This window comes from Triticum dicoccoides, chromosome 7A (assembly GCF_002162155.2).
Source record: "Triticum dicoccoides isolate Atlit2015 ecotype Zavitan chromosome 7A, WEW_v2.0, whole genome shotgun sequence".
Classification (NCBI taxonomy): Eukaryota; Viridiplantae; Streptophyta; class Magnoliopsida; order Poales; family Poaceae; genus Triticum; species Triticum dicoccoides.
In genome coordinates this window covers 661834198-661860999 of record NC_041392.1, presented here as the reverse complement: position 1 = coordinate 661860999, position 26802 = coordinate 661834198, and the positions used below count along the sequence as shown (strand labels likewise).

Below are 26802 nucleotides of genomic sequence, written 5' to 3'. Positions count from 1 at the left end.
GTCAGTCGACATGGTGATGACAAAGGTGATGTGGACGTAGATGAACAGAAGCGAGCAGTCGCGTAGTCGCTACCCAAAAACCTAATCGCCCCTCTCCTGTACAAGATCCGGAGAGGCGGGGTTTCGGAGGCCTGCTCTCCCGTCAACCGTGTACGCGGTGAACGGGACGGAGTCACCGGCGGCAGTAGCAGCAGAGGAACGACGCGGGCGTGGAGGCGGAGATGCATTTTGTTTCGTGGCGGCTAGGGTTGGCAGCGCCCCACATATATATGTGCGGCTGCGCATGGAGAGACGTGGGCTGAATCCACGTCCAAGTCGGTAGCCCACGATCCAACGTCTCAGATCGTGGCCCCACTTGTCAAAGACTCTCCGTTCCTGACCGGCAAAAAGAAGCGCATAGGAGTGAGCTCGGCTCGGCTCAATCTCGTAACCCGCGGCGCGTCGTGGCGAGGCGTGGCGTGGCGTGGCGAGGCGAGCGGAGGAGGAGGAGTGCGCGAGGGCCTCATCTCTTCTCAAGCTCCAATAGCATGAGGAAGAGAATCCCTTATAAACCACTCCAACTCTCCTTCCACTTCCAGGGTAAATTATTTTTTGAAATATATAATATTTCCGAAATGTAAACAAAAGTAAAAAAACAAGAGGAAAAGAAGGAAAATCGAACGTACTTGGGCCGGCCAACTGTACGTTCGCTTGAGTCGAAGCTACGGCGGATGTGGCCATAAAACCTGGCCCAGTGGAACCCGCGCCACCCGGGTCGACCCGGCCCAAACCACGCGTACTCTCCACGGCGCACGTACCCGTCTCTCCCCTTCGCTGCCATTCCTCTCTCTCTCTCACTCGCTGGCCGTCCTTCCACCCCCGGCCCCTCCCCCCGTCCCTTCCTCGTCGCTTCCTCGGCGGAAGCAGAGCGCGACAGCGCGGGCGGCGACGACGGGGCCTCCCTCCCCGTCCCCTCCCGGAACCCGCCTCGAAGGACCCCGCTGCGCCGCGCCCGTCTCCTCCCCGTCCAACCCTACCCCGACGCAGGTGCGCGCTCGGAACCCCCCTCCCTCCTCCCCCCGATTCGGGCGCCGCGCCGTAGCCGCGATTCGGGCCTCGCACCAGCGCCGCCGCCGCTGCCGCCGTGATTCCCTCGCTTCGCGGAAGGGCCCTGTGCTTTTTATATTTTTATTCCTGCTCGCCCTGCGGATTGGATTCGTGCGCAAGTGGTAGGCAGGTTAGTCACGGGGCCGTGCTGGTGCCGTGACGCATTGCTTGGCTGAGAAATGCCAGTTTTGGAGCTAGATTTTTTTTATGTCCTGTGTTAGGTGGTATGCGATGTTTGCTGGCTCTTGATCGTCGGGTGGACGTCGTTTGGGGTTTGGAAACGAAATTGATTCTAGAAACAGGTGCCTGGGAATTGAGGAAGAAATTATATGGTGGTTGTAGGGCTCAATGTTATCTCTGGCCTGTGTTAGATGGTATGTGATGTTCGTTGGGCCGTGATCGTCCAGGGTGAACTTCGTTTGGAGTTTGAAATTTTGGATTCCATAAGCAGGTGCCTGGGAATAGAGGAAGAAATTATGGGAGGTTTAATGCCTTGCTTTGCCGGTCATTGGACGCGAAGGGATATTTGGTTGTTTGACACCCATGTAGAAGTTCAAAAAACGATTGGTTGTCTGGTAGTCTGTGCATGTGATTTTTGTTCAGGTTGGAGTATTTAGGGATCGTCCAGTTAGGTTTGGTCAGGTTAATGTCTTTGCGACCTTGTAAGCGCGCAATTTCCACATGTGTTTGTGTCGTGTGATTGTCAAGGCTGGTGCTCTCATCTTCTAAAGGAGCTGCCTCCCCTGATTTGGGTGCGCCGTAGCTGTGATTCGGCTTTGCACGGGTGCCAGCGCAGCTTTGATTTCCCGCTTCATGGAAGGGTCATGTGCTTTTCTTTCCGCTTGCCCTACAGATTTGGTTCGTGCGCGAGTACTTGGTAGGGAGGTTAGTCATGGGGCCGTGCTGGTGCTGTGATGCATTGCTTGGCTGAGAAATGTTGGTTTTGGAGCTCGATGTTTGTTGGGCCGTGATAGTCGCGTGAACATTGTCTGGAGTTTGGATAAATGATTCTAGAAACAGGTGCTTGGGAATCGAGGAAGAAATTATATGTTAGTTTTGGAGCTCAATTTTTTCTCTGGTCAACTTGAGATTGTATGCAATATTGTTGGTTCATGATCATCAAGTGAGTGCTGTTTGGAGTTTGAAAATTTGTATTCCAGAAACAGGTGCTTGGGAATAGAGGAAGAAATCATGGGAGGTTTAATGCCTTGCTTTACCGGTCCATTGGGAGCGAAAGACTATTTGATTGTTTGATACCCATGTAGAAGTTCAAACGTTGCTTGGTTGTCTGTGTAGCTGTGCATGTGATTTTTTTTTAGGTTAGACTCTTAAGGAACATCCAGTTTGGTTTCGTTAGGTTAACATGGTGATCTCATCTTGTATAGGAGGATCACGGGAGGAGAATATGCGAGATCCATTCGATGCCCCTGTTGATTTCATTGGCGCAGGTCATCGTCCAGGGAATGAGCTTACCAGCTTGTCTGTTAGGGACTATGGCTTGCAAAATGGTGATGCTAAACCCTTCATTCCGAACTCCGACACTCTAGTCAGGTCCTTTACTCGTGGGAAAGTTAACTATTCTAGGTGCATTATTAGATTGTATTCCATTTTCTGAGAAATGAGGCTATGTCGTGTGCTGGCAGGCATCCGCTCCAGGGCGCATCCCTCCGCAATGACTTAATTGCAGAAGATCCTAATACTCGTTTGATGGATCCTGAAACTAAGGTAACTGTGTGGGATCCTTCTATTTACCGCATCTTCTGAACTTGCTCCAATTTCTCAACCAGATGATGTTTTCTTGCAGGAGCTTTACATTAGATCACGGACACAGGAAGAAGAGATCCTGTTGCTTCGCAAACAAATTGCTGATGCATCTCTCAAGGTATGATGTTAAAGGTTATGAATCAGTTAACCATATTTGTAAGCAAAAGTGCCTTGTCCTTCCCTTTTGATTTACCACCTCTGTGTAACCCATAACTGCAGTTATTATTTTCTGTGTTGGTAGGAGCTGCAGCTGCTGAGCGAAAAACATATTCTGGAGAGGAAGCTTTCAGACTTGAGGATGGTCTATATGAATGATACGATTTACATTTGCTGCATGACCAATTTGTAAAGTCTTGTGCTAATAAAAGTATATTACTATGACAGGCTGTTGACGAGAGGCAGGAAGATGCTATATCTGGTGCTTTGAAGCAACTGAATGAGAAAAAAAACCACATTGAAGAAAATATGAGATTGGCAAATGAACTAAAAGTATGGTGCTATTGTACATTTCAAGAATGTATGCTCAAGCCTCTTTATGATATATCCATTTTTGCCACTACTACCACCAATATGCTTAGTCATCCAGGTGGCCCTTTTTATAAAGGGTTGGGTGTTGCGTGTAATTGACTATTTATTACTGTATTAAATACAGCATTATAAACATATAAATAATGTGGCAAAATTATACAAATGCGTGCATTACTTTCTTTAGATGCTGTAGCCCCTTTACTGTTGCTGTTGCATGATTGCATATCTTTAGTTGCATTGCATCCGACCAAAATATTTTGTGATCTAGATAAATGCTAAGTGGGTCCTGATTCCCTGGCCTGCATTTCAGGGAGTTGTTGAGTGGCATTTATTCTATGCAACTGACTTTACAGTGGCATATGCAGTGGTAGTCCTAGTTTGTTGCATGAGGCAACTTCAGTTCATTGTTATCTACCATTTAATATGAACTAGATTATGTAGTACATGATTTTTTATTGTCACTAAGAATTCAGAAACATACGGTTGAAACCTTGTAGGGTGAGGAAGAAGAGCTTTACTTGTTCACTTCTTCATTGCTTGGTATGTTAGCAGAATACGATGTTCGCCCACCTCAAATATATCCTTCAACCATTACAACGGTTACAAAGGTAACTCTTATTTGGTCAGTTACTTTTAAATTGTTCTTGCCAGGAAGTACATACATACTTTTGTATTTGCCCAAATTAGTTTCTTTGTTACTTGGATGGTAATAATAATGATTTGGTTCATAAGGATTGATTTACTTGTATGAGCTAGAGCTGTATTAGCTATGTTTTGCTAATGCCCAGTATAATGTATGATGTTTACTGGACATGGTAGGAAATATTATTGATGTCAATGCAGACTTAATATGGACATAACGGATCCACTCCTTATCAAAGGCTCGACAATAGATTCCCCCAAATTGTCTGATAGATACCTTCACATCTTTACATAAACTTTATCCAAGTTTTATCCCTTTTATTGAGTATAATGTACTGTCGACTTGAGACACAACAGGGTAATTAGTGGCTGCGTGCTATATTATTTACAAAAAATATTTTCATTACAAGGTTTGACTTTAAAGGCCTGTTTGTCGGTGAAGAATTCAGTTCTATCTGTTAAGCGTCAAGTGAAACATATTCTGCATCTTTGATATGTATGCGATTTTAACTGCCATCATAATAGCTCTATGGGACTGGAGTTTTATTTTGCTATCTTAGTTAAGATATCTGTTATACTACCATGTTTTTCTGGTTTGCTCAGTTATTTTTCAATTGCTTGATGCAGAATGCCTAGTCTAGTATTTATGATGGAGTCATTTACCAGTGTCTTTTTTAAACTCTGTGCCCAGTGGTTAACATGGATATGTAACATCTTTCTTTTGACCACAATTTTCAGCGCTTGTACCAACAGATGCAATGGAAGATCAGATCGTTAAATGTAAGTGACCTCAGCTCAGCTATGCATCTTCAAGCCGGTGAAGTATTCAACTCTGAATTATTTTGACTATTCGAAGTCCCGTGTTGGCACATATGGATTGTGTGTGTGTGTCACCAAGATTGCTAAAACTTCTCAAGTTTGGATAAGTTGGCACAAAAAACCCAGATTATAGTCAATACTACTTACATTTGAACAAATGCTTATTGAAGTATTTTGGTTTGCTGAATAGCTTTGTGTATGACTCTGCATGACTGAATATGTAGTTGTGTCTTTAATTGCTGATTATCACCAAAGAACTAGCTATGGACAGGGGTGTGTGGAAGCTTGCTATCCATGTGCCAGAGCCATGAGTTGGTTGCGAGATCTTATGGGTTTCACCTCTAGCCTACCCCAACTTGTTTGGGACTAAAGGCTTTGTTGTTGTTGTCTTTAATTGCTGATTACGAGCCTTTTTACCTTCTATGTTACTGAAGCCTATTAATAGTAATTTTAGTATCTACTAAAATATTTGTTTTTTAAGGCACTCAGTTGATTGATTATACTGATTCAGGACAGTTTAGGCGATATAAGTCAACCTGGAAACATATATAATCCCAATCCTCAACAAGCAACTCCGTTGAGAAATGACACTTCCTCATCTTACAATATGGTATGATAACATGAACCTGCAAATAGCTTGTTTAACATTGTAGCTTGACATATAATTGTTTCCTATTTACAGGTTGCGAACAGGAACAATTTCCCTCAGTATGCTCAAGATCCAAATGATCGACATGCTGAGCAAATGTACAATGGATCCACTTTTAATCAGTATGCTTAGTTTAGATTTTGAAATAGTGTTACTGACTATCCAGTCAAATATGTCATCGACATGGAAGAATGTTGACCTCTGTTTCTGGCACTGCCTTTCAGGGATATGGTAGCTCCTACTCACTCTAATTATTTTGAAGAAAATCCTGGTCCTAGAGAAGCAAGATTAGATGATGACTCACAGTTCTATAGGAATGATACTCAAGAGTACTCAGCTGATGGTAAATTAATAGCTAATATTTTAACCAAAAAAGATTCTAGATCATATCCTTTGATATATACATACTTTTAACCTAGGTGATCCATTACCTGGTATTGAGGGATTTCAAATTGTCGGCGATCCTAGGCCAGGATCTACTTTAAGAGCATGTGGTTTCCCTACAAATGGTACTACACTTTGTAATTTCCAGGTATGTTGTGTTCTGACTCTGGATTCTGATTCTTTTATCTTTGCTGGGAATTTCGAAATGCTGCAATAAAACTTCTCTCTTGGAAATGTTGTTTTCAGTGGGTTCGCTGTCATGAAGATGGCACCAGGTATTCTATTGAAGGTAAAGAAGGAAATTTGTCCTACAAGCCATGTGATAATGTTCAGAGAAAAAGTAGCTACACTGACTAGTTCTATATTTTCTGCAATTCAGGTGCTACGATGTATGACTATGTGGTTACTGCAGATGATGTTGGCACTCTTCTTGCTGTAGACTGCACTCCTATGGATGATAGTGGCCGCCAGGTTGTTAACAAGTATTAATTTAGGGTAATTTTGTATTGTAGACTACAAGCTCATGTGATGTAGTACTCAAGTCTCGAAGATACCAGACACATTATAGAACAACAGTTGTTTGCAAATGGAGGAACCAAAGACACAACGTTTGATAGAAAAAGTTTGTCCAAGGACCCACTTAGGAAGATACTATTTCTCCCAGCGGCAACTTGGCTATTCTGTTGAAACTAGGAAAGTTATTAAAGGTTTTTTTTTTTTGCAGTACATTGAAAAAACCTAAAGCTACACAGTTTTTGCAACTTTGGTAAATTGTGATTTACTAAAAGATTGACCAAACTGACTATGGAGGACCAGTTCTTCCTTGATTTACTAAAATGCTGGTCTTGCGATTTGAAATGTTCAACTTTTTACCACTATGTTTGATTTGAACCTGATTTGGTACCCTCAGGTTTTGAAGCATTTTGTGGCTTCTCTTATTATAAATATACTTGCTAAGTCTCCCCCATCCATTGTTATAAACTAGTTTTGGTATTTTTGACACTCTTGGTGTCCTGATGTGCTGATTTTGTTTTGTTATTTTTGTTTCACCATTTGATGCATCAGTGTGTGAACTATTTGCCTACTGAACAGCCTGTAAAGCACAACCCTATCAATTAAGTGCTATTTCTTGATTTGATATAGGCATAAGCCCATGACCATCTGGCTTTACAAAACCTGTTTATCCGAGTGTTTCTTGATTCTTTTTTCTAAAACTGATAGTTTGCACAGGAAGTTCCCATCTTAATTTCCATTTGTAGTTCTTTTAGCTTGCAGACTATCATATTTATTATGTAGGTGATAGAATGTGCAAATTGTTTCTAAATGCTTTGGTCTGAAATAAAATTTTGTACAACACTGACACATGAATCTTTAAGCTGATAGTTCTGAATTTGTTTTACTCACAGTGCACTTTTTTGCGATTTGAGTTTGATGAGTTGCTCCGCTTGATTGTAGGGTGATTTGGTGAGGGAGTTTGCTAACAATGAGAACAAGATAACTTGTGGTAAGTTTATGATGTATATACCGTTGCCTCTTTTGCATCCCTGATAGAATGTATTGTTATATTGTCATGCTGTGCTCTAATATTATTGGATCAACGTTTGCAATTGATGTATTCTCACTTCCATATTTTGAATATAGAAAATGTCGAGACACTACTCTTTTTTTGCGGGATCTCGAGACACTACTATTAATTAGTAGTCCATTGTATCCTGTTGGTAAAGTGGAAGTTCATCTACATGAAATGCCTTTTTCTATGTTTTATCATGTTTGATAAATCAACCCCTTAATATTAATTTAATTTAAATTAACCATAGACTATATTTTAGCCTTTCCTGCTGTTGCGTGCTTGCCACGGTACATACCATCTTCCATGGCAGGGTCGTGATACACTGATACTCCCTCCCATCCGTATTAGTTGTCGCTGAAACGGATGTATCTAGATGTATTTCAGTGCTAGATACATCCGTTTGAGCGGCAAGTAATATGAATAGGAGGGAGTGCTAATTTTTTGAATAACACTATTACTCTAGACATAATTAAAATTCTTTGCATTTTTTTTCTTGAAAACAAAAACTGAATGCTCGTAATGATGGTACATGCTTGTGGGAAAGTGCATTTTGTAGAAAATGAGTTACAGACTTGTACTCAACTTATGGATAGGAAACATGTATGTTTGTGTCATTATTTTGCTCATCTGAAAGAACTTGAAGGGGATGGCAATGCTTACTTACACATACTCCTGAAGACCACCAAAGTTAGTGAACTCATTTTCAAGTTTTGTGGTAATATAGGGTATTAGGGATTGGGATTTGGTTCTATGGGTAATATAGGGTTTTGTGGTAATTTTCCATACCTTATTGCACATGATAATATAGGGTTTAGTTCTTTGGGTAATGTAGGTTTTTTTTGGTAATTTTCCATACCTTGTCACACATGATAATATAGGGTTTAGTTCTTTGGGTTTTCTCGAAAAAGATGAGGTATAGTGTACATACATTTTCAAGTTTTGTGGACTATTCTTAGAATAGCTCTGCAGTTGATTTACACTTCATTTTCTTAGAATTATCCAAGTTCTGCTCTATATTATGCAGATCAAGAAATGCAGAATGACATCAATATATGTATTTCAAGGGGGAGAGCCGACTTTGATGTTTATGTCCTGGTATGCCACGAAGTATTTATTATTCTGCCTGAAGTAAAATTCGATACCCTTTGAAGTAAACAGAATGTTCACTTGGAAGGCTTCTTGATGATGCCATCAATCATATTTTACAAGTTATGTGTTGTTGTTGATGTAGCTTAAACTTGTGACCCTCCATATGCTTACAATATTCTTCTGTTACATTTTGTGTCTGATAAACTACAGAGTTAGCACTTCAAATTGAAGAAATGGACGGCATCTTTCTAGCTATTTTTTTAATTAGAACCATAGACTTAAAACAGTTGCTCGATTTGATTAAGGGTATTCTGTACAATAGAAGGGTCACGAGTAGGGCTGGCAGAAATGATTGTTAATGTGATTTGTTCAAAACTGACAGCATTAAGCTCAGAATATTCTCGGTTTGTTAGCTTGTTGACGATGCATCTAGTTTACCAAGATGGTTGTGCTCAAAATAGGCTCTCGTTAGTTCGATAGCAAAATTGCTCCTAAACTATTAGTGGGGGCTTACATCTACGTTCCTTTCACAGCAGGGGTATTCTCCTGAAGAATGGGAACATGCCACGTTGGTCCTTAGACGAACTGGATATCAAATAAACTTCAGCCACAAGGATGAAGCTGTAATTGACGAGAAATATTCACCAAATCTACAGGTACATTGTTTGACAGGCACATTTATTCACTCAGTATTTATGTTTGCTCCTGAGAGATATTATATGATTTTTCTTTGCAGACGAAAATTCCCAATGGACGAACTACTCAATTTGTTTTAGTAAGTTCTGGTGGTGTAAATCTACCATTTAATACACAGGGAATAACGGAGCCCAATAATGAGGATAACGACGTTAGGTGCCAACTGTTACCTTACCTTCTCAAACTTCTAACCTTTTGTTTAATGTTTTTTTCTACAAAGGGTGAAAAAAATCATATATCTGACTGAGTGATACTTCTGCAGGCTACGCGATCTAATCGTATTGGTCATGCGAACTTTCCAGAATAAGGTATCTCTTCTGTAGGATATTTTGCCTTCCTTTGTACGATGTATGGCTCCTTAAATCTTATTGTTACTTTATTATGACTGACTGAAACTGAATTCAATGCAGGCATTAGATGCTAAAAGGAAAGGCAAGGCTTAGACGTGTCGAACCAGAGATTCCCGTCTAGAGGAGTTCTTCTCATTGGTTTGTGCAGTGTTCAACATTTTTTTGCCAGAAGGTGGAAGGCGTTCTTGATTATACCATGCATTCTAAAGATTTGTGTAGAGGCGTTAAGCAACAGAAAAAGGCTGGGTGGTCCTCCTAGGTTATTTTGTGTATAATACTGTAATTTTCTGTAGTGTCTTTTTTTGTTCCCCTCCGATTTTCTCTTCTTTACATTTTTTTTATCTCTTTACTGCCCCCTCTAGGTTATTAATTAGACCTGGGACTGCACTTGCTGGTAAACCTTGAGCAAGTCGATTAATGTAATCAATTTCTGAGTTATTCGATAGCGGAGATAGTTTGCCAGTACAGCTGCTGATAACGGTTGCAACTCCCATAATGTAACGTGTGCATTGTTTGTTGCTGCTATTAAACTCCCAATGCGTTTCGAAGAACTAAAGTACCTTCCACTTATTTGAAGAAAGATAGAAGCTGCCTGAGTATATATGTGAAATAGTAGAAAATGGTACTCCCTCTGTCCCATAATGTAAGACGTTTTTTAACACTAGTGTTAAAAAACGTCTTACACTATGGGACGGAGGGAGTATGTTATTGTAGATCTTTATTAAATATGCGCAAGGACGGTAGGTTGCTTAGCTAGCCGAGATATCTCCGAACCTTTGTAGTGGTTAAACTTTGTACTTGGACCTACCCACAAAGGAAGGAAAATAACTTGCTACTTGGACCTGACCGCAGGTTTCATTTGCGTAACGGAGCCAGGGAGTACCATGCCGTTGAGTACGAACCAACCATGCCGTTGAGTACGTTCAACTACCAAAACAACCAATCCGAACAACGGTATATCTTTATTCAGAGGATGCCTGAGCCTAATCCCCTGGCCTTTTGCTTGTAGGCTGTAGCAGGCAATCAGAAGAAGACACTTCTTTTCAATAGCTCGTTATCCCCTGGCCCTTTGAAGTAACTGTTTTTTTTCTTTCCTTTTGCGGGGAAAGTCACCGTTGAACACTTAAACTAACCCATCCAATTTCCCAACGGCGCCACCAAACTGCCACCAGAGCTACTACCATACCAACAAACACAACTTCGCTGAACCTCCAAAACCACCACCACACTGGCACACTCATACACGGCCAACAGTTGGAGGCTTAGAGCTAGCTCTTAGCTCACCGCCATCCTCCTTCTGGCAGCCCGGCCAAATCATAAACACACGGTGAAAAATGCACACCGGCCGCCTCCTCCCTCTCCTCCTGCTGCTCGCCGCCGCTGGCCGCTCGCTGGCCCGCGGCGGCATCTTCGGGGCAGCGTCGCCGCCGTCCAGCCCCGACGGCGACCAGAAGTGCAGCCGGACGTGCGAGTCCGCGTACTGCACGGGCACCTTAGGTACGTACGCCGTCCGTGCCTGCCGCCGACCGGTTGCGATATGCACCGCCATCTCTCTGTATCTCTCGCTCATACCGGAGGGTACGCATGCTTGTACCAGAGGCTCCGCTGATGCGGTACGGCAAGTACTGCGGCGTGTCCTACACGGGGTGCCCCGGCGAGCCCCCCTGCGACGCCCTCGACGCCTGCTGCATGCTCCACGACGCCTGCGTCCAGGCCACCGACGACTACCTCAACATGTGGTGCAACCAGAGCCTGCTGGACTGCGTGGCCGCCGTGAGGACCGCGGCCGCGGCGGCGGGCGGCGGCGTGGAGGCCGTGCTGACGACGTTCGAGGGGAACAGCTGCAACGCCACGGACGTCGCCGACGAGATCACCTCCATCCTCGAGGCCGCCGTGTACGCCGGGAGCATCCTGCGCAGAGCGCCGGCGCCGGCCCCGGCGAAGTAGCTCGCTTGCTAGTCGCTACTGTTGATGCGCGTTTGATTTGGAGGTCCGTGGAGGAGGTGTGGTCCGGTTGAAGTCGATCGGTGGCCTAGCAACCAGTAAAATGGTGGACCGGTGTCCAGATGGTGGATTATTTATTGAATGGATTTTTGTGTGGTTCTACTACTACTCTGGATTCCCTCCGGTTTTTTGACATCCTTGTTACTACCCCTGTTCCGTCTGGTTGCACTTCCGCTCCATTTCCGTCTGGCGGCAATTTGTGGACGGGTTTGTGTAAGAGCACACGAAGAGAGATGGGAGTATACCTGGCCATGGGCAGCCCGGCCCGACCCGGTCCGAAAAAGCCCGACCCGGCCTGGTCCAACCTTGTCCATGGGCTGGGCTCGGGCCTAGGTTTTGAGCCCGAAGCCCGGGCCGGGCCGAGCCCGTTGATTTCACCATTTAAGGAAGAGGCCCGGCCCGTGGCCCGATGCCCGACGGGCTTTTAGTGTGATGGGCCGGGCTCGGGCCCGATTTTTAGGCCCGACGGCCAGACCGGGCCGGGCTCGGGCCTGGGTTTTTTGTGTCGGGCTTTGGTTGGCCCGGCCCGGCCCGAAGAATGGCCAGGTATAGATGGGAGTCACACAAGCTGCACTAGAGTAATGGTACACCTACTTAAACTTACGTAGAGTTTTTACGTAAAAGTTAACGCGTAGACATGGGATTGAATCGATGGGGGAGGAAGGGCCCACCCCCTTCAAAATCAAGGGGGGGGGGGAAGAGTATTGGTTAGAAAAGTTACGTATGATTAAGTAACTTGTACGTAGATGTAGGATTATTGAGCTGCACTGCATCGTGCCTCCTCTCCCTTCGGTTGTGTTTCTAATTCTAACTAAAAGAACACCTGTGCGTTGCAACGGGGCCACATTAACTTAAAGAGTTCAATATTAATATTCTCATACATATCAAGTTACATTGGCGACCTTTTTTACCATCAAATCCTCACACACACACTCTCTCCCTCCCTCTTCCTCCCTCTCTCCCCCCTCTCCCTCTCTCTCTCTAACACACACACACATATCCATCTTATTGGGTACGGGATCATAATTCATCTATTTCACACACACGCTAGTGCATAACAATATGGATTATGTGTATTATATTTGCCACCACAACTGAGGGAATTAATTTCATGTAATTCGGCCAGCCACAGCTCCAAGAATACGCGGAGGAGGTGGCCCTGGTCGGCGTCGGCGCCGTCCGGCACGGGCCACAGGCCCGCTTCCAAGTGCGTCTGCACGTCGGCCACTCACGCCGGGTCCTTCAAGTGCCGCTTCCACCGCACCAACTCCCAGGGCCACGGCCACAGCCAGGTCCAGGGAAGCCGCCCTTCTTCCGCCCCTTCACCGGCCGCGGCCAACGCGGTGCCGCGGCACCCGGCCTCGCCGTCCTCGTCCTCCGGCACCGTTGCGACCCAGTGACGCAGCCCAAGCATCGGTCTCGAGAATCAAGAACGCTTGACAACGGAGAGGGAAGGAAAGATCATATACATGTCATAAGAAAGGGAGTTTATTTACTGCTCCCTCTATGTATTGTTTCCTTTGTTTGGAGATTGATTACCATCCGTGAGTTAAGGTAAGGTTAATGTGATTGAGCAGTTTTTCTGAAAATCAAATATTTGCTTTCTAATTAATGTGATTGAGTGATGTAATGTAAGGTTAATTAATTTAGATTTTATTTTTAGAGATTGTTTGTGATTGATTCTATATTACTAAATAACTTGCGCCAGTATGGAAATTTCTGATCTATTCAGATTTCTTTTGTTGTATGAGAGGGTGACGCGAAAATAAACCAATGAGGTGGAGGAAGGGGACAAAAAAATCTACGAAAAAAACCAGCGAAGGTGGGAGGAGGTACCAAAAAAAACCATGGGAGGTGGGAAGCCGCCCTTCTTCGCCCCCTTCACCGGCCGCGGCCAACGCGGTGCCGCGGCACCCGACCTCGCCGTCCTCATCCTCTGGCACCGTTGCGACCCAGTGACGCAGCCCAAGCATCGGTCTCGAGAATCAAGAACGCTCGACAACGGAGAGGGAAGGAAAGATCATACATGTCATAAGAAAGGGAGTTTATTTACTGCTCCCTCTATGTATTGTTTCCTTTGTTTGGAGATTGATTACCATCCGTGAGTTAAGGTAAGGTTAATGTGATTGAGCAGTTTTTCTGAAAATCAAATATTTGCTTTCTAATTAATGTGATTGAGTGATTTAATGTAAGGTTAATTAATTTAGATTTTATTTTTAGAGATTGTTTGTGATTGATTCTATATTACTAAATAACTTGCGCCAGTATGGAAATTTCTGATCTATTCAGATTTCTTTCGTTGTATGAGAGGGTGACGCGAAAATAAACCAATGAGGTGGAGGAAGGGGACAAAAAAAATCTACGAAAAAAACCAGCGAAGGTGGGAGGAGGTACCAAAAAAAACCATGGGAGGTGGGAAGCCGCCCTTCTTTGCCCCCTTCACCGGCCGCGGCCAACGCGGTGCCGCGGCACCCGGCCTCACCGTCCTCGTCCTCCGGCACCGTTGTGACCCAGTGACGCAGCCCAAGCATCGGTCTCGAGAATCAGGAACGCTCGACAACAAAGAGGGAAGGGAAGATCATATACATGTCATAAGAAAGGGAGTTTATTTACTGCTCCCTCTATGTATTGTTTCCTTTGTTTGGAGATTGATTACCATCCGTGAGTTAAGGTAAGATTAATGTGATTGAGCGATTTTTCTGAAAATCAAATATTTGCTTTCTAATTAATGTGATTGAGTGATTTAAGGTAAGGTTAATTAATTTAGATTTTATTTTTAGAGATTATTCGTGATTGATTCTACATTACTAAATAACTTGCGCCAGTATGGAAAGTTCCGATCTGTTCAATTTTTTTCATTGTGTGAGAGGGTGACGCGAAAGTAAACCAATGAGGTGGAGGGAGGGGACAAAAAAATCTACGAAAAAACCCAGCGAAGGTGGGAGGAGGTACCAAAAAAACTATGGGAGGTGGGAAGCCGCCCTTCTTCGCCCCCTTCACCGGCCGCGGCCAACGCGGTGCCGCAGCACCCGGCCTCGCCGTCCTCGTCCTCCGGCACCGTCGCGGCCCAGTGACGCATCCCAAGCAACGGTCTCAAGAATCAAGAACGCTCGACAACGGAGAGGGAAGGGAAGATCATATATATGTCATAAGAAAGGGAGTTTATTTACTGCTCCCTCTATGTATTGTTTTCTTTGTTTGGAGATTGATTACCATCCGTGAGTTAAGGTAAGGTTAATGTGATTGAGCAGTTTTTCTAAAAATCAAATATTTGCTTTCTAATTAATGTGATTGAGTGATTGTAAGGGCATATTTATCCCTAAGGTGTTTTGGTGATTGATGACAATGCATTTGCGGACTAATCGTGTGTCTCGAGTATTTCAGATATTTCATGACTAGGCACGAGACGGTTAGGAACCCCTCAAAGATTATTGAAGACGGTGTTTTTCTACGTTCCTTTTTCGGTGGATTTTAGTCGTAGGAAAGCCGTACTATTAAGAGGGGGTACGCTTTGGAAAGGTTTGGGTGGAATCGTCACGTACACGTTTACTCCTCTTTGCACCGCCTTTCCTTTAGCACCTTGGAGCATCCTTCATTTCTTCTTGTCTGTGCAAAAAAAGTCTTCCTATATGTTGCTGTTCTGAGGCTTGCGGTAGTACTGCTCTTCGAAGCGGTAGTACCGCATGCCTTTGCGGTAGTACCGCTCTTTGGGAGCCGTAGTACCGTGAGCCCTGGTCCGGCACAACACCAGTAGCGGAAGTAGGAGCGGATGTAATTTTTGACATCCACTCCCCGTGCGGTAGTACCGCTTGCCTTCAGCGGTAGTACTGTGTCGGATTTTTGCACTATTTTGTCATGAGCGGAACTAGCCACGGACGTTTATCTGTCCACGGCCTTCCCAGGCTGGTCCAACCCTGCCTTGCGGTAGTACCGCAAGGGTGTGCGGTAGTACCGTAAGGCCTTGTGGTAGTACCACTTATCGCGGGCTGGTTAAGTGGATAACGGTTGGATTTCTCTCTCCACTATATAAGGGGTATCTTCTTCTCCGAGTTGATCACCTCTTCCAACCCTAAGCTCCATTGTTGCTCCAAGCTCCATTTTCGCCCGATCTCTCTCCGTAGCCACTCAAACTTGTTGATTTTCTAGGGATTGGTTGAGAAGGCCTCGATCTACACTTCCACCAAGAGAAATTCGATTCCCCCCACTAATCCCTTGTGGATCTTGTTACTCTTGGGTGTTTGAGCACCCTAGACGGTTGAGGTCACCGCGAAGCCATATTCCATTGTGGTGAAGCTTCGTGGTGTTGTAGGGAGCCTCCAATTAAGTTGTGGAGATTGCCCTAACCTTGTTTATAAAGGTCCGGTCGCTGCCTTCAAGGGCACCAATAGTGGAATCACGGCATCTCGCATTGTGTGAGGGCGTGAGGAGAATACGGTGGCCCTAGTGGCTTCTTGGGGAGCATTGTGCCTCCACACCGCTCCAATGGAGACGTACTTCCCCTCAAAAGGAAGGAACTTCGGTAACACATCCTCGTCTCACCGGCTCCACTCTTGGTTATCTCGTACCTTTACTTGTGCAAGCTTATTTATGTTATCTCCCTTGCTTGCTGGTGTGCTTGTTGTTGTTGCATCAGATAGGTTGCTCACATAGTTGCATGTCTAGACAACCCACTTTGATGCAAAGTTTAATTTGGTAAAGAAAAGTTAAAAATTGTTAGTTGCCTATTCACCCCCCTCTAGTCAACCATATCGGTCCTTTCAATTGGTATCAGAGCCTCGTCTCTTTACTAAGGACTTTGTCGTCCGAAGAGTATGGTTGACACTGTAGACAGTGTGGAGGAGCACTCCGGTGTGAATTCGATCTTGTCTACGGGCGATGGGGGAACCTCGGTCTCTCATGAGGAATTGAATGTGGCCTTGGAGACATTGAAAACCTCCATGACGACCGAGGTTGAAAGCATGTTTACTAAATTCATAGAAGGGCTTAAATTATCCACCGCACCGTTGAAAGTGGGTGATCCCACTAACAAGGTGACGGATGCTAACTCTGACAAGGGGGAAGCTACTAGTGAAAAGGCTCCTTCCTCTAGTGATAAAAATGGCACCGACATCTTTGCCCATGTGGAACCTCTACTTGTTTATGGTGGACCGATTCCTTCCACTCATTTGAATCATGCCGGTCCTCCCCCTAAGATTGTGAAAAATGAGGACTTTGATTCTTGGGTCTATCGGTTTAAGCATCATTTAAATCATGTGAATACTAATCTTTGGAGAATCATTGAAGAAGGTTTCTATCCACATGACTGAAGCAACTTCACTCCAAGAGAAGCCGCGGATAATCAATTCAATGAGAATGCTCTCTTCATCATCCAAGATGCAATTCCACTCGAAGATCTTCCTCACCTCCGGCCCTACGCCATAGCCAAAGATGCATGGCACCAAGTTGTTTCTCTCTACCGGGGAAGCGCAAGCATTCAACGCTCCAACCTTGAAGTGGTGCAAGATGAAGATGATGAGTTTGCTATGAAGGAAGATGAAGAACCTCGTGAGCTTTATCGAAGAGTAACCAAACTCGCGGTTTCACTCCGAGATCATGGGAGCAAGGACACGGATGACAATTGAATCAAGCGTAAATTCCTCAAGGCAATGATGCCTTACCACAAGGCTATGTCCTCTGTCATTCGTCAAAGGCCGGACTTCCACACCTTGTCCTCAAGTGAAGTGTTGGATGAGTTTGTGGCTATGAGCATCTTGGACAAGACTGCTGACAATGCGGTGCTTCACTCTCAAAGGGCAAAGAAGCCCAACCTTGCATTGAAGGCCAAGGTTTGTGTTGAAGAAGAAGAAGAAGAAGAAGAAGAAGAAGAAGAAGAAGAAGAAAGCAACCCCGAAGATACAAAGTATGCCTATCATGAACACATGGCACTTGCTTCAAGGAAATTTTGGAGCAAGAAAAACTCAAGGCCAAACTTCAACAAGAACATCTCAAGTGGCACGAAGAGCAAGCAATGTGTGAGGACTTGCTATAATTGTGGCAATGTGAGCCATTTTGTTGCGGAGTGCCCGTATGAGAAGAGGGAAGACAATGGTGGCAAGCTCATCCGAAAGGACAAAGCCAAGTCTTTCCCAAACAAGAGCAACTTCACCAAGAAGACTCCTCACAAGGCGTTGGTGGTTCAAGAAGAATACCATGAGGATGATGAAGATGGTGAGTCGGTTGACATGGCCTCCGTTGCCATTGCAACAACTCTACGAGTGTCTCTCTTCGACTCACCCAATGAGAACATCACCGCCAAGTGCCTCATGGCTAAAGCCACCAACAAGGTAACCCCCAACATCAAAACTACCGTCATTAATAATCCTTCCTTGACGGACTGCATTGATGAATTTGAGGGATCTAGTGTGGAGAAAAATGAGTTTGAGTCCTTTATGGGTAAACTCAAGGGTAAATCCAAGAAGCATTTCGTTGCTCTCTTGGAACAACTTGGTGAAGCCAATGACATGATCGAGGCTCACGAAGATACTATCTCCAAGATGGAGGGGCATAGTCATGACTATGCGGATGAGATTTCGGATCTTTCCAATGCTCTTGAGGAAGAGCGTGGTCTTCGTTTGGCTCTTGAGGAGTCACACAACATTGATCACGCTAAGTTAAAGAAAGATTTTGATCATGCTCTTGTTGATTCTTGTGTGCTAAACTCTGAGAAGGCCAAGCTTGGGGTTGATCTTGCTAGAGTCAAAGAGGAGTTTGACCTACTTGACAAGGCTCACAAGGTCTTGAAGGGTGCTCATGCTAGCCTCAAAGAGTCTCATGATCAACTTCAAGTAAAGCTAACCAAGGAGAAAGCCACTTTTCCTCGTATGATGTTAATTGATAATGCAAATGCTACTAACCCATGTTGTGAGCATGTGCATCTTGTTGAGGAGAACGCTAAGTTAAAGGTGCAACTTGAGAAAGGTCTTGTGTCTTGCATACAAGGCGAGAAGAACCTCAACGACCTTTTAACCAACCAAAAGGGAGTTGTGGCCAAGGAAGGGATTGGGTACATGCCCAAGTCCAAGAACAAGAAGAAGAATGACAAGGCCAAACGACCTCCTCCTCTCAAGCAAACCTTTGTGAAGGAGGGAGAGGGTGCTACAAAGGAGAAGGAGAAGAACACTGTGAGGGGTAGTGATTCCAAGAAGGGCAACGCTTCCCTTCCCAACAAAGCCGGTGACTTTACCCTTCCTATGTGTTGTGCCGTGCTAGAGATGGGCATGTTTATGCCAAATTTGTTGGTTCTCCTTATGAGTACATTGAATGGTCTATTTGGGTTCCTAAGACCCTTGTTACTAACATTAAAGGACCCATTACAAAATGGGTACCTAAAACCAAGCATTGATCTCTTGTAGGTGTTTGCTTCCGGTGGGAGTTCATGGTTGCTTGATAGTGGAGCTACTAATCATATGACCGGAAGTAAGGACTTGGTGGTGGACGTGCAAAAGATTCCATCCATGCTCACCAACGTCGAGTGGGGTGACGCCTCATCCTCTAAGGTATTGGGACTCGGCAAGGTTGTCATTTCTCACGATCTTACAATCGAGAAGGTCATGCTTGTTGAGTCCCTTGCATATAATTTACTTTCCGTTTGTCAACTAGCACTCATGGGTTTTGCCACCTTCTTTGATGTTGATACCGTAGCCCTCTTGTGGAGCAAGACTCTTAAAGTAGCCTTTGTTGGGCATGTCGAAAATGGTCTCTATGTGATCAACTTTTCGGAGCGACTCACAAAGACCGCGACATGCCTAATGGCTAAAGTTGACGTGGTATGGCTTTGGCATCGCCGTCTAGCCCATGTCAATATGATATCTTTGCAAAGTCTTCTCAAGGGGGACCATGTCTGTGGACTAACAAATGTTAGTTTTGCCAAAGATCATGCTTGCAGTGCTTGTATCGAAGGAAAGCTACATGAAAAGGCTCACCCTCCCACGATTATCATTTTCTCGAAAAGGCCTTTGGAGCTCCTTCACACGGATCTCTTTGGGCCTCCATATTTTGATAGTCTTGGGGGTAGGAAGTATTGCTTGGTGATTGTGGATGATTATTCAAGATACACTTGGGTATACTTCTTCAAGAGGAAGAGTGAGACCCAAAAAACCGTCATCGACTTTGCAAATGAGGCTCAACGTCAACACAATGCAAAGATCTTGACAATAAGAAGTGACAACGACACCGAGTTCAAGAACTACACCTTGGATGAGTTTCTTAGTGATGAGGGGATCAAGCATCAATATTCCGCACCATACACCCCTCAACAAAATGGTGTAGCAGAGAGGAAGAACCAGACGTTGATGGATGCGGCAAGGACCATGATGGCGGAGTTCAAGTCTCCATACAACTTTTGGGCCGAAGCCATTAACACCGCGTGTCATGCATCAAATCGGCTCTACCTCCGCAAAGGCTTGAACACGACTCCATATGAGATACTCACCGGGAACAAGCCCAATCTCAAGTACTTCCGGGTGTTCGGGTGTAAGTGTTTCATTCTCAAGAAATGTGTTCGTTTGTCTAAATTTGAGGCAAGAGCTCATGAGGGAATATTTGTTGGTTATGCTACAAACTCCCATGCTTACTGTGTCCTCAATAAGTCCACGGGACTTATTGAGGAGACATGTAACGTGGAGTTTGATGAGAATAACGGCTCCCAAGTGGAGCAAAGTGGCACTTGTGATGTAGGTGATGAAATTCCTCCCCAAGCCATAAGAAGAATGGGTGTTGGTTTTATCCTACCCATTGAGGAACCCCTTGTGGCCGAAGGAGAAGGACAATGCTCCACTCTTGTGGAGCCATCACCAACCCAAGGCCCACACACTTCCGAAAAACAAAGTGAAGGCCCTCAACCTCAAGAACAAGACCAAGGGAAAGGTCAATCTCAAGATGGTGTTGTAACATCAAGTGATGCCCAAGGTCAAGTTCTCTCCTCCGAGCAAGTTCAAGATCAAGAGCTTCTTCGAGATCAAGAACAAGCTCAAGACGGTGCTCAAGATGATCAAGTGACCACTCCTCGTCTCACCCCCGAGGAGGAATTGGAGCGTCGTGCCGCCAAGATTGCTTCCAAGCTCTCCACCAAGGATCATCTCATGAAAAATGTGCTTGGAAGCTTAAGAAAGGGGGTAAGCACTCGTAGACAATTAGAAAACTATTGTGAACATCACGCGTTTGTCTCTTGTGTTGAACCCCAAAAGGTCTATGAGGCGCTTGAAGATTCGGATTGGCTCAATGCCATGCATGAAGAACTCAACAACTTCGAGCGCAACAAGATGTGGAGATTGGTGCCAAGGCCAACGGAGAACCACAATGTCATTGGAACCAAGTGGATATTCAAGAACAAGCAAGATGCTCATGGGATTATCATTCGCAACAAGACTTGGTTGGTTGCACAAGGATACTCCCAAGTCGAGGGTATCGACTACGGTGAAACCTTTGCCCCCGTTGCTCGTCTTGAATCCATTCACATGTTGATTGCATATGCTTCTCATCATAACTTTAAGTTACAACAAATGGATGTGAAGAGTGCTTTTCTTAATGGTCCCATTAATGAGTTCGTTTATGTCAAGCAACCCCCCGGGTTCGAGGATCCCTACTTTCCCGATCATGTGTATCAACTCGATAAGGCACTCTATGGCCATAAACAAGCCCCATGTGCGTGGTATGACCACCTTACCGAGTTGTTACAAGACTGAGGGAGTCCTGGATTAGGGGGTGTTCGGGTAGCCGGACTATACCTTCAGCCGGACTCCTGGACTATGAAGATACAAGATTGAAGACTTCGTCCCGTGTCCGGATGGGACTTTCCTTGGCGTGGAAGGCAAGCTTGGCGATGCGGATATTCAAGATCTCCTACCATTGTAACAGACTCTATGTAACCCTAACCCTATCCGGTGTCTATATAAACCGGAGGGTTGTAGTCCGTAGGCAATCAACTCCATATACAACAATCATACCATAGGCTAGCTTCTAGGGTTTAGCCTCCTTGATCTCGTGGTAGATCTACTCTTGTACTACCCATATCATCAATATTAATCAAGAAGGACGTAGGGTTTTACCTCCATCAAGAGGGCCCGAACCTTGGTAAAACATCGTGCTCCCCGCCTCCTATTACCATCCGGCCTAGACGCACAGTTCGGGACCCACTACCCGAGATCCGCCGGTTTTGACACCGACATTGGTGCTTTCATTGAGAGTTCCTTTGTGTCGCCGCCTTTAGGCCCGATGGCTCCTTTGATCATGAACAACGATACGGTCCAGGGTGAGACTTTTCTCCCCGGACAGATCTTCGTCTTTGGCGGCTTCGCTCTGCGGGCCAATTCGCTCGTCCACCTGGAGCAGATCGAAAGCTACGCCCCTGGCCATCAAGTCAGGTTTGGAAGCTTAAACTACACGGCTGACATCCGCGGAGACTTGATCTTCGATGGGTTCGAGCCACGGCCAAGCGCGCCTCACTATCTCAAGGGGCATGATCTAGCTCTGCCTCCGGACAGTGTCCTGGAGGCTGCACATGCATCAGTTCCGACCCCCAACTCGGAGCCTATTGCGCCAATCGAGGATGAGCGGTTGGACGTCACCTCGGGGGCTTCAATCTCAAAGGCGATCGAGTCAAACGCTAGCCCTGCACTTTGCATGATCCGTGACTCCGAGGATCCGGACTCCTTTCCGAACTCCGAACCCCCCGCGCCCCTGCCGACCGAATCCGATTGGGCGCCGATAATGGAGTTCACCGCCGCAGACATCTTTCAGCACTCGCCTTTTGGCGATATCCTGAACTCTCTCAAGTCTCTCTCTTTATCAGGAGAGCCCTGGCCAAACTACGGTCAGCGAGGATGGGATACGGACAATGAAGAAATTCAAAGCCCACCCACCACCCACTTTGTAGCCACTGTCGACGATCTAACCGACATGCTTGACTTCGGCTCCGAAGACATCGACGGCATGGATGACGATGTAGGAGACAAACAGGAACCAGCACCTGTAGGGCGCTGGAAGGCCACCTCATCATATGACATATATATGGTGGATACTCCAAAAGATGGAGATGGCGATGGAACAGTGGGGGATGACGCCCCCAAGAAACAGCCAAAGCGCCGGCGTCAGCGGCGCCGCTCTAAATCCCGCCAAAGCAAAAATGGTGATTCCGGCACGGGAGATAATACTACCCCGGATAGCGCCGAAGAACACCCACCTCAGCAAGATTCGGCACAGGAAGATGGAGAAGCCAGCCCTCATGAGAGAGCGGCAGACCAAGAGGTCGAGGATGATAACTATACGCCTCCCTTCGAAGACGAGGCAAGCCTCGATGACGACAAATTCGTCATACCATCAGACCCTGCCGAACAAGTGCCTTTTAAACGCAGGCTTTTAGCCACGGCAAGCAGCCTCAAGAAAAAAGCAGCAACAACTTAGAGCTGCCCAAGATTTGCTAGCTGACAGATGGACTGAAGTCCTTGCGGCCGAAGAGTATGAACTCGAATGCCCCTCCAAGAGTTACCCGAAGCGCAGGCCGCTACCCGATCAGAGGAAGAAGCACCTACATCACCAGCGCATGACATGGCAGACCGGCCACCTCGCGGCCGCGACAGAGAGGCCTCTCGGCCCTCCACCCAAGCCATGCCCCGACGCCGCTCAACTAAGGCACGGGAAAATGCGCCCGACCTGCGAGACATACTGGAGGATAAGGCAAGACAAACAAGATCGATCTATGGATCACGCAGGCGCCCTACGGCATGTGACAATGATCTTCACTCTGGATACAACAAATCTGGCCGGGCCGAACACAACAGACATAGCTCTTCCAAGCTGCGTCGTGATATAGCCCAGTACAGAGGCGCCGCACACCCGCTATGCTTCACGAATGAAGTAATGGATCATAAAATCCTAGAGGTTTCAAACCCGTAAACATCGAATCATACGATGGCACAACAGATCCGGCGGTATGGATCGAGGATTATCTCCTTCACATCCACATGGCACGCGACGATGATCTACACGCCATCAAATACCTCCCGCTCAAACTTAAAGGACCGGCCCGGCATTGGCTTAATAGCTTGCCATCAGACTCAATCGGTTCTTGGGAGGACCTGGAAGCCGCATTCCTCGACAACTTCCAGGGCACTTACGTGCGACCACCGGATGCCGACGACTTAAGCCACATAATTCAGCAGCCAGAGGAATCGGCCAGACAATTCTGGACACGGTTCCTAACAAAGAAAAACCAGATAGTCGACTGTCCGGTCGCAGAGGCCCTAGCAGCCTTCAAGCATAACATCCGCGATGAGTGGCTTGCCCGGCACCTAGGATAGGAAAAGCCGAAATCCATGGCAGCCCTCACGACACTCATGACCCGCTTTTGCGCGGGAGAAGACAGCTGGCTAGCTCACAGTAAAAACTTATCAAAGAACCCTGGTAATTCGGATACCAAGGACAAAAGTGGCAGGACACGTCGGAATAAGCAAAAACGCCGCGTTAGCAGCGACAGCAATGAAGACACGACAGTCAATGCCGGATTCAAAGGCTATAAATCCGGTCAGCGGAAAAAGCCATTCAAAAAGAATACTGAGGGCCCGTCCAGTTTGGACCGAATACTCGATCGCTTGTGCCAGATACATGGCACCCCCGAAAGGCCAGCCAATCACACTAACAGGGCTTGTTGGGTGTTCAAGCAGGCAGGCAAGTTAAGGGCCGAAAACAGAGACAAGGGGCTGCACAACGACGACGAGGAGCCCAAGCCGCCGAACAACAATGGACAGAAGGGCTTTCCCCCACAAGTGCGGACAGTGAACATGATATACGCAACCCACATTCCCAAGCGGGAGCGGAAGCGTGCGCTACGGGACGTATACGCGATGGAGCCAGTCGCCCCAAAGTTCAACCCATGGTCCTCCTGCCCGATCACTTTTGATCGAAGGGACCATCCCACTAGCATCTGTCATGGCGGCTTCACCGCATTGGTTATCGACCCAATCATCGACGGATTTCATCTCACAAGAGTCCTCATGGACGGCGGCAGTAGCCTGAACCTGCTTTATCAGGATATAGTGCGGAAAATGGGCATAGATCCCTCAAGGATTAAGCCCACAAGAACAACCTTTAAAGGCATTATACCAGGTGTAGAAGCCAACTGTACAGGCTCAGTAACACTTGACATGGTCTTCAGATCCCAGACAGTTTCCGAAGCGAAGAGTTAATCTTCGATATAGTTCCGTTTCGCAGTGGCTATCACGCCCTGCTCGGACGAACCGCATTCGCAAAGTTCAATGCGGTGCCGCACTATGCATATCTCAAGCTCAAGATGCCAGGCCCTTGAGGAGTAATTACGGTCAACGGAAACACCGAACGCTCCCTCCGTACGGAGGAGCATATGGCGGCTCTCGCAGCGGAGGTACAAAGTAGCCTTCTCAGGCAATTCTCCAGTCCGGCCATTAAAAAGCCAGACACTGCCAAGCGCGCCCGGAGTAACCCACAGCAGGACCGCCTGGCACACTCTGAGCAAGCGTAGCAATGCGGCCCCAACCCCAGCTTTCGCGACATAGCGAAACCAGTACCTCGCATACATAACTACACCCTTGAGATACCATGGGCACAGGGGAAGGGGCACAATAACGACACGCCCAAAATACGGCTTAAAACGTACTAGGGGCTACCGGATTCTTTTTTTAATTTTTTCTTACTTTCAGGACTCCATACTTCGGACGACCTGTTCGGCAATTCGACTGCCGCACAAACGATGCAAGATCTAGGGAGGCAGACAAGCCATGCCGCATTATGGAACTCCCAGGTGGTCTCTGTTACGAGCGGTATACCTGTTTTAAATACAATTCCGCGGCCTGCCCCTGGTCAGGACATACTGAATAGTCCAATATCTTTTGCTTACCGCACTATTTTGTATCGTTCGGCTTTGATAAATAGCCTCTCTATAAACAATGCTTAGCTTCTTGTCTATTTTTTGCATTATCTTCTTTTCACATTTATGTTTATTAAATGACATGATTGCACCCGTACACCATGGTACGGCAAACACGCCAGGGGCTTCAGTACCCCTCATAATGGTGTGAGAAGTCCGTACACTTTCACAAGTGCGGCACCCCGAACTTATAGCACTATATGCATCGGCTCCGAATCATGATTTGGGTCAATAGTTGGGTTTGCCCGGCTCCTATGTTTTGGTGCCTTACGTTCCGCTCTATCGGCTAAGGTAGCACTAGGAGAACCACTGCGATTGTGCCCCGGTTCAGCTGGGTTAAGCACCTCAGTGGAGAAAGCTAAAACTGACTGTCATGATGTGGCGAGAGACCGGTCGCTGTTCAAGAGGTTTTTCGAGTCCCTAAAGGCTTATGCCGCTTCGAGCGAGGAGCTGGCTTTGTCCGGCCAAGGCGTGGATAGCGCCCCGAACTCGGTCTTCCGAACTAGGGCTTCGCTGAAATTTAAAATTATAGAGTTCTATGGCTAAGTGAGAGTGTTCAAGCATTATAGTCCGATTTCCTGGTTCGTTGTGCTGAGCGCCTCCCTCGAAGGACCCAACTATGGGAAAAAGAGCACTTAGGTTTATGCCGAACACCCCAGCACTAGTGGCACGGGGGCAGAAGCCGACGACTGCCATCTCTCAATTTTTGATAAACGGCCGCACAGAAAGTAATATTTTAAATTCAATAAGCATTTCTTAGCGCATATGAACAAGTTTTCAGCGCATAGGATAAACACGAGCGAGTTCATTCAAACATCACATCCTTGGTACATTCATCCGCCACAAGGCGGGCACCTGCAAGAACATCCTTGTAGTAGTTCTCGGGCTTGCGATGCTCCTTCCCTGGTGGCGGCCCGTCCTTCAGAAGCTTCTCACCGTCCAGCTTACCCCAGTGCACCTTCGCACGGGCAAGGGCCCGACGGGCACCTTCGATGTAGACGGAGCGCTTGATGACCTCAAGCCTCGGACATGCCTCCACCAGCCGCCGCACCAGCCCTAAATAGCTCCCAGGCAGGGCCTCTCCGGGCCACAGCCGAACTATGAAGCCCTTCATGGCCTGCTCGGCCGCCTTGTGGAGCTCGACCAGCTGTTTCAGCTGGTCGCTCAAGGGCACAGGGTGTCCGGCCTCAGAATACTGAGACCAGAACACCTTCTCCGTCGAGCTACCCTCTTCAGCTCGGTATAATGCGGCGGCGTCGGATACGCTGCGGGGAAGATCTGCGAA

At 46.4% G+C, this 26802-nt stretch overlaps 2 protein-coding genes across 5 annotated transcripts; both read left to right on the top strand.

Moving 5' to 3' along the window:
• Positions 1-817: 817 nt before the first annotated feature.
• Positions 818-10128, top strand: LOC119329144. Of its 4 annotated transcripts, none has more exons than XM_037602145.1 (20): positions 818-1026; positions 2472-2637; positions 2730-2811; positions 2891-2968; positions 3092-3151; positions 3235-3339; positions 3876-3986; positions 4759-4800; positions 5351-5449; positions 5522-5610; positions 5713-5831; positions 5908-6020; positions 6119-6161; positions 6252-6343; positions 7328-7376; positions 8467-8537; positions 9068-9187; positions 9268-9383; positions 9490-9535; positions 9638-10128. In XM_037602145.1, the coding sequence occupies exons 2-20, from the start codon at positions 2492-2494 to the stop codon at positions 9668-9670; spliced, it is 1614 nt and encodes a 537-aa protein (XP_037458042.1). In that variant the 5' UTR covers positions 818-1026; positions 2472-2491; the 3' UTR covers positions 9671-10128. The 4 variants fall into 4 exon arrangements, with proteins under 4 accessions (XP_037458042.1, XP_037458040.1, XP_037458043.1 ...); XM_037602143.1 differs by having other exon boundaries at positions 819-1026; positions 9065-9187; XM_037602146.1 differs by having other exon boundaries at positions 820-1026; positions 5522-5586; positions 9065-9187.
• Positions 10129-10629: 501 nt separating this feature from the next.
• On the top strand, positions 10630-11686 carry LOC119329145 (probable phospholipase A2 homolog 2). Its single transcript, XM_037602147.1, has 2 exons — positions 10630-11074; positions 11175-11686. The coding sequence occupies exons 1-2, from the start codon at positions 10912-10914 to the stop codon at positions 11522-11524; spliced, it is 513 nt and encodes a 170-aa protein (XP_037458044.1). The 5' UTR covers positions 10630-10911; the 3' UTR covers positions 11525-11686.
• The last annotated feature ends 15116 nt before the right edge of the window (positions 11687-26802 follow it).

Bases quoted from the DNA above. Each gene is read 5' to 3' on its own strand.
- LOC119329144 (XM_037602143.1), top strand. From the start codon at position 2,492: ATGCGAGATCCATTCGATGCCCCTGTTGATTTCATTGGCGCAGGTCAT. The intron at 5,832-5,907 runs GTAAATTAATAG...CTTTTAACCTAG, and splicing joins TCAAGAGTACTCAGCTGATG to GTGATCCATTACCTGGTATT. The intron at 9,536-9,637 runs GTATCTCTTCTG...AATTCAATGCAG, and splicing joins TGCGAACTTTCCAGAATAAG to GCATTAGATGCTAAAAGGAA.
- LOC119329145 (XM_037602147.1), top strand. From the start codon at position 10,912: ATGCACACCGGCCGCCTCCTCCCTCTCCTCCTGCTGCTCGCCGCCGCT. The intron at 11,075-11,174 runs GTACGTACGCCG...TGCTTGTACCAG, and splicing joins GTACTGCACGGGCACCTTAG to AGGCTCCGCTGATGCGGTAC.